Below are 13,828 nucleotides of genomic sequence, written 5' to 3' on the forward strand. Positions count from 1 at the left end.
AATTTCCACAATTTCCTTCTGGAATTTAAATATCGCCAATTCCTCTCGTTGCGTATTGCCATAGTTATAATTTTCTGACAATTTACTTCACACAACCAACGGAAAAATCAAAAAATTTTCCTGGCATCGATCTATTAGCATTTCCGCAGTAACTATTCTTTGCGTCGTTATCGGAATTTCACAAACGTATCTGGGGTAATACCAGAAGTGGGCGCAATGAAGACGTACTTCGAGTGCTTGCAGAGCATTTCGGGAATCGAACGTTTTTATGACGCAATAATAAAAATAAATGTTTCAATAAAATATTGGAAAGCGACGCTTGTTGCGTAGGTTTGCACCACAATCGCCCTCAACTCACCCAGTCAGCTATGGCGTATGGATTATTGTGTTGTTGGACAAAAGCAATTTCCTAAGGCATATGTCAGAAAACACATTTTTACAATGATTTTTTTACAAAAGATGAACAATCTGCTGTGCGATGAAAAGCTGCCTCCAGCTTTTCATCGCACATCCAGATTTTTCATTAGATGAATGGTTGAGCTAACTTTTGGCTGAATATCTTGTTCCACTTCCATTCGTCATCCTTCGCATTTCTTTCGTGGTGGATTTTTGGATATGAGCAAGTAATTTAAGTTTATTAACACGTTTTACTGATGAATTCTAAGCAATGTTTCCCCAATACCACGCTTCGTTGTTTTCAGAGTGATAAATAGTGTCAAAAAATTCCTATACTGAAAATCGTACGCGATTCTTCGAATCTTGTTATAATTTTGATATGGGTTTTCTATAAAATTTCGATGACCTCTAGCGCATCCCCACCGTTCTTCACCACCCGAAGTGGTAGTGTGGGGTTTAAAATTTTGTCGATCAACATGTTTTTGAGCGCATTTCCACAAAAAAAAAATGCGCTATTGTGGCCACTTTGTCCGTCCGTCCGTCCGTCCGCTCGTTTTGCGACGCTACTAGTTCTTTATCTTAAGAGCTATTGTTCTATTTTTTTCGCTATTTGGTTCGTTATGGTGTCGAGTCTTGTACCAAGGAAGGAATTTTTTCTGTACCGCTTACAAAAAAAGTTATTGTAAAAAAAAAAAACCGTTTTTTACATGTTCCATAATTTTACACTTTTGCCGTTTATTAACGATCCTAGAGATCGTTTATAATTTTGCATTGCTATCTGTCGTCTGCCTGTTGGTCTGTCCGGTCTGTTCCTTTGTCTGTCTATCCATCTATCTGTCCGTGTGAACGATAACTTTGTTTAGAAATGTCCGATCACTTTTACATCTCCGTTAGTTATGAACTGAATTGCATGAAATTCAATATGGGCATAGCTTTAGCCATATAATACCCAATGCCAAAAGTTGAATCGAATCGATTCAAAATTCACAGTGCCCTTTTCGCATCTCGACCATTTATAAACCGAATTGCAAAATTTTTTACTTATAAAAGCATTTGAATGAAATTTGATACATAGGCACCTGGAATAAAGGAAAATCAACTGCCAATTTCAAAATCTGGTTTTGCGCATGCGCAGTGCCAACTTTTTTATTTATGGAAGAATTTAAACGAAATTTGATACATAGGCACTTGGGATAAAGGAAAATCAAACGCCAATTTCAAATTTTGGTTTTGCGCATGCGCAGTGCCAACTTTTTTATTTATGGAAGAATTTAAACGAAATTTGATACATAGGCATTTGGGATAAAGGAAAATCAAACGCCAATTTCAAAATTTGGTTTTGCGCATGCGCAGTGCCAACTTTTTTATCTATGGAACCATTTAAGTGAAATTTGATACTTAGGCGCTTGGAACAAAGGAAAATCTAACATTAGTTTCAAAATTTAGGTTTGCGCATGCGCAGTTCCAACTTTCTTATTTAGAAATGCATTGAAATGAAATTCTTCTCATAAACTGACATTGAAGTAGCACGACAAAAATGGATTGCTCATGTGCAAGCTATCTTTCATATTTGTGGCCGGATTTTTACGATTTTATAGAAGTTGCATCTTACAAATGGGAAATGAATGCAAGTGGAAATGCGCTTTATGTAAATCGTTTACGATTACTTTTTAACTTGTTGTTTATTTAACTTTACTAATAGACCTACAAGCTCATACATTCGGCAACGGCACTGGTTTAATTTACCAGCATACCTAACTTTTATCTTAAATCTTGGTTGGTTGGTGCATACATTACCATCAAAAGAAGGTAGCTATTGAGTTTTTAATAACATTTTTCCATTTATTTTTATTTATATGAATAGGCTGCTCTACTAACCCGACTTACTATACATTTACAAATATCCACGCCCAAACCCTGATTTGAACCAAGCACTCTTAGCACCGCAGTCGAGCCTCTACGCCACTGCGCCACCAAAAGCTTCCGCACAAAAAATGTACTCTAGCAGTCAACACCACATTGCGAGAACTAGAATATAATGCTATTTAAAGATAACGTGTAAGCAGCCACTTAAGCAGCCATTTGGAAACCATGAAAGAAAATAACGGGTCTTCCAACAGGGACTTCCAAACTTTGGCAGAAGTAGCGGCAGTCGTTTAGACAGTCTGTTTTGCAAATCGCCATGGAAGGATATAGCGAAATTATACCACATGTAGGGTGCCCCCTTGTTTAAACACGAACAAACTTCAACGTCAAACCACAGATTTAAATATACAAAATCTGTGGTCAAACTTTGAGCAATATTACTTACTGTAGGTCCTTAAACCCATCTAAATTCAGCTTAAACTTGACAGTGGAAATCCATCGAATGTAGCGTTTTAGAGAAAATTGGAACTAAAGTATCATCAGTGGTGGATTTGTGGCCTGAGTACACTAAAGCCTAGGTTGTTAATAATAAGAGGGGAGAAAGAATATTTATAGTTGAAAAACATAAAAATTCTTTGCTTTCACGGGAAGAACCGTTTTTTATTGAGCAAAATGAACTAAGTAGCGCCTAATATTTTTGTTTCTATAGAAGAGCATACAATCTTTTTAATTACCTACCAAGCGAACGTTCCAACGTTCACACTAGAAAGCAAAACCGACAGTGAACTATTACTCAACGGTATCTCCGGATCTTCGGATGATATGGTATGACTAATGACACCCCCCAAAAACACAAGTAGTTACAGTCAGTTCTGTTCGAATGTTATCGTTGCTGAGGATGAAGGTAAACAGGTATAACAAACGAGCTTCTGAATCACTGAAAATTTAATCAGTTTTTCCTTGGGTGATGATAACCATAATACTGAAAATAGAATTGAAAAATTCGAAACCGTTCGCGAGTTATGATGTACACAGACGGACGGACGGACGGACGGCCGAACAGAAAGTCCTAAGTCATGAACTCGCTCATTAATATTTTGCATGGGAAATACGTTTATAATGACAAAGACTGCATTGTGCAAATGTCCATATAATATTGCATACATAATAAGGTAGAAGGAATGTTTGCTTTTCTAATGCGAATTAATCTGTAATTTCTGCGCACATTTCCGATTCTGCGATGTTTATTAACACAAATCCATAATAATTAAGAAACTCTGACTAATCGTACAAAATTTGTGCGTTCCCAACGGTCGATCATGTTCTCGTGCACATTTTCGTTCGATGAGACACATCACACATTTTGGTCTCTTCAATCTGATAAAGGTCACTGACTGAAAAAAAAATGATTAATTATGTTAATCGGAAATTAAGTAACTGTCTAGAGCTTGTGGCTTTCGCTTCTACAAATTCCGTTCAATTCCTTCCTGTCTTCTCGCGACAGGTTATAGCATAGTCTGGTGCTAGTGGTACCTAAACAAAAAAAAGTGAAATGAGTAACTCTATCAAAAGTAATGCCGCTTAGAATATTAGTCATAGGTTTATAAGCGACCATCTTAGTCACGACTATTGTTTATTTTATTAAAATGAAACGTGTTAACTAACATCCTTCTCTTAGTTTTGATTACCGTTAGGAAGTGATTTTTGAAGTATATCTTTCGGAAGTGTGACATATTTCCTGATTTCTCATTAATTTTAGTGTTAGATTTGAACTGCCTATGTAATGTATGCAAAATCAGTATTTATTATAAAAAAATTTAAAAAATGCGCACACGCTTTGACAGATTTAGTCAACAGAAGAAGAAATAGTAATTGATGGTTGCATCAGTATACCTATTTATACCACGACGTACCTAGAATAATTGCGACTGAATATCACTTTTGATAGGTGTTGTGTATGGAGTATTGCGTTTTCGTCAATTTAATTCAACACGTGCCATACACCGCAAAACGTACTTGTCTTAATCTATTTAAAATGTTAATATCTAAAGGCGCATGTAATGAAGTTATTTCTTCTTGAAATGTCTCCGTTGCATCCCCTTCAAGTGCGTGAAGATTGCACTACTTTTTGGATTGTTTTCGTTTAGGCAAGGAGGACGTTGGTGTTAACATCATTTCAAAATTAAAATTGTCTATGCAGGCTTCACAAACGGTGCTAGTTTCTGTAAGTTCTCACAAACCCATCGTTCGTTTCCCGATATTGTTTTAAAAACATTCGAAGTTGTCCGACAAAATTGCACAACCTCCCCTAGGATTTGATTGAGTGATGACTCCTTTCGTTAGTTCAAATATTGACACGGATTCATTAAATAACCCTTACCTACAACGTTTGTGAAATATAGTTGTTTAGATCAATTCAGTTGGCCGTTGGAAACCCTGTAGAATTTGGAGCTCGTGTGCGGTAAATTCGCTTCTAAGTAAAATTTCTCGGAGTTTTCTCTGTAACAATTTCTTTTCAGTTCCAAGAAATATTCACATTCATGAAACCTACACCCCCGAAGGATCGACCGTAAGAAAACTCTCTCTTGGTGTTTTGTCATTCAAGGGATTAAAGTGCTGGACTTACGAATTTGCACATTTTATTCCGACTATTTGGATAAGTATAATTAATCGTGTTATCTTTTGCCTTTGGTGTTTTACCGACACTAATTGCTATCGCTCCGTTAATCGCAAGGTAAGCTTTTAGTTAATTTTCGTTTCATTAATTATAACGGGGTCATATTCTTTCGTTTCCTGCAATTGCTTTTCCGTAGAAACTACTACCGAATCCGACTATTTACTATTCCCGCTTAGGATTCCTGGGACCGCCGTTCTCCATTCGAGTTACTTGGAGCTTACCATCAGCGACTGCATCTTGTCCAGAAACAAGAGAGACCGAAAACATCTGGTGGCGCTTAAAGCACTATCCCGTTCCTCCGTTTCTTGCAGCCGTCTTTCGTCGACTATCGCCGCCGTCACCGTTTACAGATTTTGACTCGTAAATATTTTCCTACCTTCATCAAATTTCCTTTTTGTTATTATGTCGTTTATTGTTTTGTGTAAAGGAGAACAGTAGTAGAACAACACCGGTTTCAGCGCGCTTTGCTCTTGAGATCTAGGGATGCGGCAAGATCAAGGTCATTCGATTCGGTTCTGCCCTGGGTTCTGCTTATCGACGAAAACAGGTGTATTTATCAGAAACAGGTCCGTTAAACAGAAACCGAATTGAATTGAATGACCTTGAACTTGGCGCATGCGTAGATCTGAAGGTCAAAGTGCGCTGAAACGGGTTTAATAATTTTTACAACCCCTTATAATATTTGCTCAAAGCAATTTTATAATAAAAATAAACAAATTGCAATGCTGCTATTTAACAAAAAATAACCATCGTCTAAACTACAGTAATTTATAATACAATACAATATTCACCTTAACCTTTGACCTGGTGAACATGATGATTAGTGTATGTATGAACGATCCGATTTAATCTAAAACGAGCCGTGTTTTCCTCCATTGTCAACCGTGTTTGCGTATGCTGCAACTACAAAGAACGCTGACCTAGCCCTAGGGTGACAGTATTCATCATACAGGAAATAGGAATCTCTGGAATCTCTACGATGTTAAATTACCCGGACTAGAGGTATTGTAAATTTATTTTTACAGTTGTTGTCACTTAAAAAGGCCGTAAATCATTACGGTTATGTATAAACTATTTCAAATAGAAATCTATTTGCATGTGTAAGTCGCAACGAAGCTTAATTGGGAAAAGGTCCCTCATTTTTTTTAATGAATTAGGTTATATTCGAATTAATTAATATATATGGCCGGTATTGCACTATCAAAGATTTTATCAAATATGTTTAATAAAAGATTGACAAATATTTTATTAAATGTTATCGTCTGTTATTACTTCCATTTATATATCAAGTACATAAACTGGGTCTTTATGGACGGGCCGTTTATTTTGCCGAGCGAACTTGCGAGCGAGGCACAAATAAACAAGGCGAGTCCCCATGAAGCCTATTTATGGACGTGATATATACAAAGCTTTGTATACGACTGCAACAACCCTTAATGAGATTTCATGGAATTCAATAAACGATAAAATCTATATATAATTGACAACAGATGTCAAGCATTTGTCAAGTATTTCTAAAATACTTGAATTTACCTTGGATTGACACCTAAGTACGAGTGTCACATTGACAGGCCGTCGTTTTACTTTATCATTATAGACTAGGCCATAATATATTGCAAATTATGGCCACTAATTGCGACTGTAATCGCCGCATTATCAAGCAGTCGTACATAAAATATATTTTATAAAAGATCTTTGTCAAATATCTTTTATAATCCAATACCGGCCTAAGACAAGTAGATCTTTATTTGTTTTAAGAAGTTACTTTGATTGCATAAAGTTAGACGCCCTTCAAAAGCGAATTTTGTACTCCCTGGATTAAATAAACCTGTTTTGTCTTTCATTTAAGGGACTAAAATGTCATTTTTCCTCTATGAGAAAGAAAACCGCGACGAAGGACCAAAAGTCCACACGGAAATTTCTCGGGAAAACACTTTTTCTTATTAATTTTGGTGCGTAGAATCCAAAACAATTCGTACTTTTTCGATCGGACTTCTCAATCAAAAGTTATGGGCTAGAAACCAATTTCGAAAGAAAATTCAAAGGGCTGTAACTTTTGAACTAGTAGCCCAATCTTGGAACTGTTTGAAATTATGGATTCTACAGGCCACATTCTATAAGAACATTTTTTTTCCGGGTGGATGTGAGACAATTTTTTTTTCTGGCCTCAAAAAAAGGCAGTGTAAACCCTTCCTTTTTTACCAAAAATCGACTGCTTCAAAATTTCTCGGGAAAACACTTTTCCTTATTAATTTTGGTGCGTAGAATCCAAAACAATTCGTACTTTTTCGATCAGACTTCTCAATCAAAAGTTATAGACTAGAAACCAATTTCGAAAGAAAATTCAAAGGGCTGTAACTTTTCAACTAGTAGCCCAATCTTGGAACTGTTTGAAATTATGGATTCTACAGGCCACGTTCTATAAGAAAAATTTTCCCCGGACGATCTGAGACAATTTTTTTTTTCGGGGCAAAAAAAAGGCAGTGTATAACCTTCCTTTTTTCCAAAAATCTACTGCACCAAAATTTACCGATTAATTGTTACCTTAAAATCCATATAACCAGTATATACCCAAACAAGTTGTAAATCAGCATATGCATGATTAAAGCGCATTTTTGGTAATACAGGTCAGTATTTTATTAGCGAAGTTTAAAATTATTGATCTCACGAGTAATTTTGGCTGCGTTAAATAATTAATTTTATTTAATTTCAATTGACGGTACGTCTTCATTTTGTAAAACAAATCGCAAAGTAAATAATAAGTTTTTATACTGGTAACGCTATCTAACGGTAAAATTATAGTACCTCCGAAACCCATATCGAAATTATTTTCTTCAATTATCGATCTTACAAGTAATCTAACTCAAAATAGACTAGTGCCTGCACATCTACACTATAGCAGAAAGCTTTTAGTGAAAATTTGAATTCTCTAGCTATTGTAGTTGTGGAGATCTAACGCGGACAGCCGGCCTGCCAGCAATAACGAATATAGGGGAATTGTGCCTAAAATGACATATACGTCTAAAATGACACACCACAGGAAAACAAAAAATATTTGTTCTTTTATGTATCTGGCGCCATCTATACCATGATTTGTTACATACCTGTCATATTCTGCAATATGTGAAGTTAGATACCATATTTACGGTCTGTCAGTTGGTAAATGTGTTTCCCGGTACTTTTGTGTAATGTTGATGGTGAACTTCTAGAAGGAAAATCTAAAGGCAGGTAGTTTTATTTCATTAAACCTTTTTGTAGCGTATTCGTATACTACTGTGCTTCGTATTGGTAAATCAAAGTATAGCTGCACACGCACACTAAAAAAAATGCGAGGCTTTGTTTATTGGAGGTTACTTTCAGGGTAAAATGACATAGTCCCGTGTTGCTAAAATGACATAGGTATGTCATTTTAGACTGACGTATCTCTTTTCGTCTGTTAAATATTATGCACTTAAAAATTCGATTGTTACTTAGAGGATGGTTGGAAAATACCAAAGAACAACACAGCGACAATCATGGGATGTGCAGTCAATGCAGAATGCAGTACAAGCTGTGACCAATGGACAGATGGGTTGGCTTGCAGCTTCCAAACAATTTAATGTGCCTCAAGCAACCCTTCGACGTCGAGCTCAAAATCGAAACAAACAAGTTCATGGCGTTCAGAAGGGATTAGGTCGATTTCAGCAAACCTTTCCGGTTAATTTGGAAAAGGACATAGTGGCATACGTCAAAAAAATGGAAAATTTGTTTTTTGGCATAACCACTGTTGAATTGAGACGCATTGTGTATGAATATGCACACATTAATAAAATTCCAAACCGATTTTCTAAAAAATCGAAAATGGCTGGGTGGGACTGGCTTAAAGGTTTCCGATTACGAAATCCTGAAGTTAGCTTAAGAATTCCGGAAGCAACTTCTGCCGCCCGAGCCTTTGGATTCAATAGAGAGCAAGTTGGAAAGTTTTTTAGATGTTTAAGTGATGTTATAAAACAACATAACATTGAACCCATGAACATGTATAACATGGACGAATCCGGTCTCTCATCGGTTCAGAAACCTCAGAAAATTTTCGCCACAAGGGGTAAAAAGCAGGTTGGCCAGCTTACAAGCGCTGAAAGAGGAAGCCACACAACTGTAGTTTGCTGTATGAGTGCAAGTGGCACATTCATTCCTCCAGCAATCATTTTTGCCCGAAAACAGTTTAAAGCAGAATTATTTGACGAGGCACCCCCAGGATCTTTACCACTTATTCATGAATCAGGCTGGATGGTGGGAGAGCTGTTTGAAAAGTGGATAAAGCACTTTGTAAAGCATTCACATGCTTCGCCGGAAAACAAAGTTTTGTTAATTCTAGATGGTCACGCCAGTCACAAGCATGTGGCCTCTCTAGAGTATGCTAAGTCCAATGGCGTGATTCTGTTATGCCTACCCCCCCACTGCACACATCGAATTCAGCCGCTGGATATTTGCTTCTTTGGACCATTAAGCACATATTATAACCAAGAAGTATCAAAATGGCTAAAAAACAATCCAGGGAGAGTTGTAACAACGTTTCAGATTGCGAAACTATTTTCAGTAGCATACGGAAAAGCCGCAACTATTTCAAATGCCATTAATGGTTTTAAAAATTCTGGTATTTCACCGTGGAATCCTGATATATTTTCTGATGATATGTTCGCTCCTAGTGAAGTTACAGGTGAACGGCTTCAAGATGGCCCAGTTTGTATACCTAGTACGTCCACGATTACAACTGGATTCGATAAAACAGCTGGCTGTGCTTCAACAATCTCTGAACCCACTACTTCAAAATCCGTGGAACATGAAATTCTCGACAACCCTCCTAATAAATCTATTGGTCCAAATATCACAGAATGTCTTGTTCGTTTGGAAGACATATCTCCTGTACCAGTAAATGCTTCATTGCAGTATAACAAGAACAAGAGAAAAACACAATCCGCAGAGGAACTTACTTCAACACCCTATTTAGAAGAAGCTAAAAGGAAGAAAATTGAAAAAGATGCTAGAGAATTTCGAAAATCACAAAGAATGGCAGGAACAAAAAGAAAAATTGTGATAAGCAGCAAAACGGTCAAAAGCCAGAAAATTGAAGATTCTGTGCTGGAGGAGACCAGTGATGATGATGGAAATGGTTTATATTTTAACCCGTCTGTCGATGAAGATGATGATGCAGCATGCATCTATTGCAACGAGCTGTATTCGTTATCAAAGCCCAAGGATAAATGGATTCGATGTCAAACTTGTTCAAAATGGAGCCACACTGAGTGTGCAGGAGTATCTTTTAAAATAAAAATGTTTACTTGTGAATTATGCCATTAACATAGCTACTAATTTAGGTATGTCATTTTAACAAAGCACTTGTTGATAAAATGACATAGTGTAGAACTTTAACTTGTATTTTTTTTTCCCTTAACTATGTGTTTTTTCTTCAAAGTATTGCTCATAAAAGTTTCATATATGCCTGTTTAAGTTACTTGTATTGGTTTGTCACGTTAAACTCTGAATAAAAAAAATTTTTCCGACATCTCAATTTTGGTATGTCATTTTAGGCACAATTCCCCTTAGCGTATTTTTTTCAAAAATGCGCTAAAAAACATGATTCACTATACAACGTTAAACTACTTTTATCTTGCGCTTAACAGAATTCGTATCCGTAGTCAAGCATATCAACAACCAAGTCTTTAATCCTTGTGAAATGCCGTTCGTCATTAACCGTAGAAAAATTATTCGTTAATGACTCTTCAGTGAGGTTGTCCTTTTGGGGAGCGTCTTCGGGATTTTTAAAATTTAGGCCAACTATCCATATCGCTAACATTAACCCAATGGGGGCAAACATACGTAAGTGACTCTGAAGAACGCCGAAAGGTAACAAAGTGTCGGGTTCGCATCCCAGCTCTCGCAAAAATGTAGACAGGCTACTGTAGTATTCTTCAATCAAGTGTTTGTAGTGAGATCTTCTAAGACCTTTATCCGTGGTGACAAACATAAAAAACAGGATGTCTAATGCTGGCGATCCGATCCGTCCGATTTGCATATCAATCATGCAACATTCTTTTGGAATGGTAGATGCGGTCTAAAATTTGAACAATTAGTGAAGCTAAATAAAAATGGTTATGTTACATTGTATTTAAACAGGAAGTTCCTTATCTGTGGATCGCCATGGGTAACAACACCATGGTCGACGTGCTCCGGGTGTAATTATAGTAGTCTTGGAAACGTTGATGGAAGATTTTCAGTAAATTTTGTTAGTGATTCTACAATTTGTTCATTTCCGTAACCACAGGTGGAAATAATTTGAGTTGACAAACTTGAGCAAACACTCTTCAACATGTCTTACAATGGCGGACTTGTCAAGAAGTTGTCTTCACAATTTAACCTTATTTCCTCAAACACGTCCGGATTGTGTTCTTTAATTGCAAACGACAATGCATTAAACTTTCCTAAGGTCTTCATAACCAAAAGAGCGGTTTCGTAATCCACTATCTGGCGGTGATTCCCGACAATGAAGCTCTTCTGTCTCATATCATCCATCACTATAGCCTCCTCCAGATCTTTCTTTGACGAGAAGTAGTGCCTTGGGAACGGATGAAAGATCTTTGCTATGCGTCTTTCTCGCTGTATTGCTATGCATTCCGGTATTATCTTGTCATAGTAGTATATCTCACGTTGGAACAAGGAGGCAGCATTAAACATTTTCCTGTACGTTAAATCATAGGGGGCAATTTTTATTACTAAAAAAAGATTTTCCGAGGATTGATACCGACTTGCCTTAACACTGTAAATTTCTCCAACCCAATTTTCGCCAGGTTTTGTAACCGAATCTATGAGCTCTTCGTTAACCTTAATGTCAGTTTCCGTTCTCATTCTACTGATTATATTTTTTATTCTTTGCATTTCCTCGCTGACCGAATTCGCCATTGTTGTCACTTGAAATTTAAAAAACAAACTAGTGAGTTAAACAATTTGTGAGCACGTACGCTTAGTTTACTGACTGAGTGAGAACTATTGAATAGGGTTTGATGGTTTCTTACGTTTTGGAAAATATTCTCAAGTGAATTTGTATGGACTTGTGAGTCCAAGGAGCTCTTATTGAGTATGCTACTAATTATTTAAGATGTATAAACAACTTGGGAACTGTTTTTAATTTAATTAAATTACTCGTATTTATTGATGTAATTAATATGATTATGGCAATTAAAAAATGCATTGATTATCGGTTGATGAAATAGCTAAAATAGTACCTAGGTACATGGCATTCTGAAGTATAGCATTATATTCTGTAGTACTCTACAATAGCGAATCATATCATATCGCACTTTGTTCATATTAACCGTTATAGGTGTAGAATAGTATTACATATTAGACAAAAAATAATATTACAGTACAATATGTTCACATACTAAAATTAAAATTCTGGTTTAGAGAATCAAATAATTCACATGTAGAGTAAAAAACAAATTCCCTGAAGTATGCAATCAAAGTTTTTTTAAAAGCGTACCTAAGTGGTACTTGGCGTTTAAATTATTTGGTATGCTGTATTGTAATTATGAACTTTGGCATTAGCAACAAATAGGCGAATGTTGTTGTGGACGTACACTGCACATTTAGTAATATACAAATGATACAAAGTTAGTGTTGTCAGTATACATCATATATACCCCCCAAAATCATTCCAGTGGCCCAAAACTAAATGGTAAATCATTTAAAAAAATGATAAAAAGTAAGGGTCCCAAGACGGAGCATTGGGCCCCCCAACTTTTTCAGTATACATATTGCATGAACCACATACCAGTCTCTGCGACTAGAAATTTAATTTATTGCCAATGTACCCCGTCTGGAAGTGAAATTTCGATGATGATTTTTACCACATTTGTCCAATGGAGTAGTGTATTACAAGGTGCGCACCTACGGGTATAACGATCCAACCATCAAATTATTTTTAAAAAACTGTTGTCAATCCTATATATAAATAAGAATATAAATAGCTACTGGCATAGATTATGAAATGGTTAGCATCTTAGAACTGATAAGTGTTTATGAAACCTCCAGCACAAAAATCATTTACTCTATAAAACTTAGTACGAATTTCTTAGACGAAAAATATGGATTAGCTACATACCTAGGTGAAGGGTTTAACAATGCGTTTATCAATAAGAGAACGGCTGGTTTATTCTTCGTAAAGAAAGTGTTTGATTGATTATCTACATACGCAAGCGGTAAAATTGAAAAGGAGTTAATGAATGACTGTAAATAAATACATTGAGCGTCCTTCAATGACGATATGCGAAACATTTTTTCGAGCATTTTTTTAAATGTTTATATGTATATCGAAATTAATTTTATGTGTTGTGGTCAAGCGTTGTAGAATCTTAGACCCATTTGCCAATATGAGGTATCATGTTCTCTATTTTCGGGAAAATTCTAGCAGCGGTTCGATAGGGACGCCGAACTTCATGTCAGCGTTACCCAGTGCAGGTTAAAATCTCAGGCGGCGGATTTATAAAAGTTTAAATCAAAACACTTGTGCCACGCTATGATAAGTGCCTCAATTTGAATGGCGCTGGTGTTTATAAATAGCCCAAGAGTGTAGCCCCCAAATGTATACAATAATAGATTTTCTTTACAAGTTTAAAATTTTTTATTTCAAAACGTCTGCTACTTTCTGGACAACCCTCGTATATAGTCTCATTCACGTTCGTCTTTGATTCGGTCAAAGCTATCAAACCAATATACGATTAATTGAGTCATTTATTTTTTGTGCCATTTGGCGTAAAATATACATGAATTATAATCATACGGATGTATACATATGAATATATAGTATGTATATATAAAATAAGTTAAAAATATGGAAATAACGTAGAAGTTTGA

At 36.1% G+C, this 13,828-nt stretch overlaps 2 protein-coding genes across 2 annotated transcripts; one reads left to right on the top strand and one right to left on the bottom strand.

Annotated features, from left to right (window-relative positions):
• The first annotated feature begins 7,937 nt into the window (after positions 1-7,937).
• LOC116172326 lies at positions 7,938-10,512 on the top strand. The gene is made up of 2 exons (XM_031489518.1): positions 7,938-8,163; positions 8,414-10,512. Exon 2 carries the CDS (start codon positions 8,417-8,419, stop codon positions 10,274-10,276), a length of 1,860 nt encoding a protein of 619 aa, XP_031345378.1. The 5' UTR covers positions 7,938-8,163; positions 8,414-8,416; the 3' UTR covers positions 10,277-10,512.
• An 80-nt stretch (positions 10,513-10,592) lies between these two features.
• Positions 10,593-13,137, bottom strand: LOC116170695. The gene is made up of 5 exons (XM_031487200.1): positions 13,077-13,137; positions 11,295-11,883; positions 11,216-11,264; positions 11,078-11,143; positions 10,593-11,030 (listed from the first exon to the last, which is right to left on the bottom strand). The coding sequence occupies exons 2-5, from the start codon at positions 11,873-11,875 to the stop codon at positions 10,593-10,595; spliced, it is 1,134 nt and encodes a 377-aa protein (XP_031343060.1). The 5' UTR covers positions 11,876-11,883; positions 13,077-13,137.
• Between the last annotated feature and the right edge of the window lie 691 nt (positions 13,138-13,828).

The sequence above is a fragment of the Photinus pyralis genome, unplaced genomic scaffold (genome assembly GCF_008802855.1).
Source record: "Photinus pyralis isolate 1611_PpyrPB1 unplaced genomic scaffold, Ppyr1.3 Ppyr1.4_LG5, whole genome shotgun sequence".
Taxonomy (NCBI): domain Eukaryota; kingdom Metazoa; phylum Arthropoda; class Insecta; order Coleoptera; family Lampyridae; genus Photinus; species Photinus pyralis.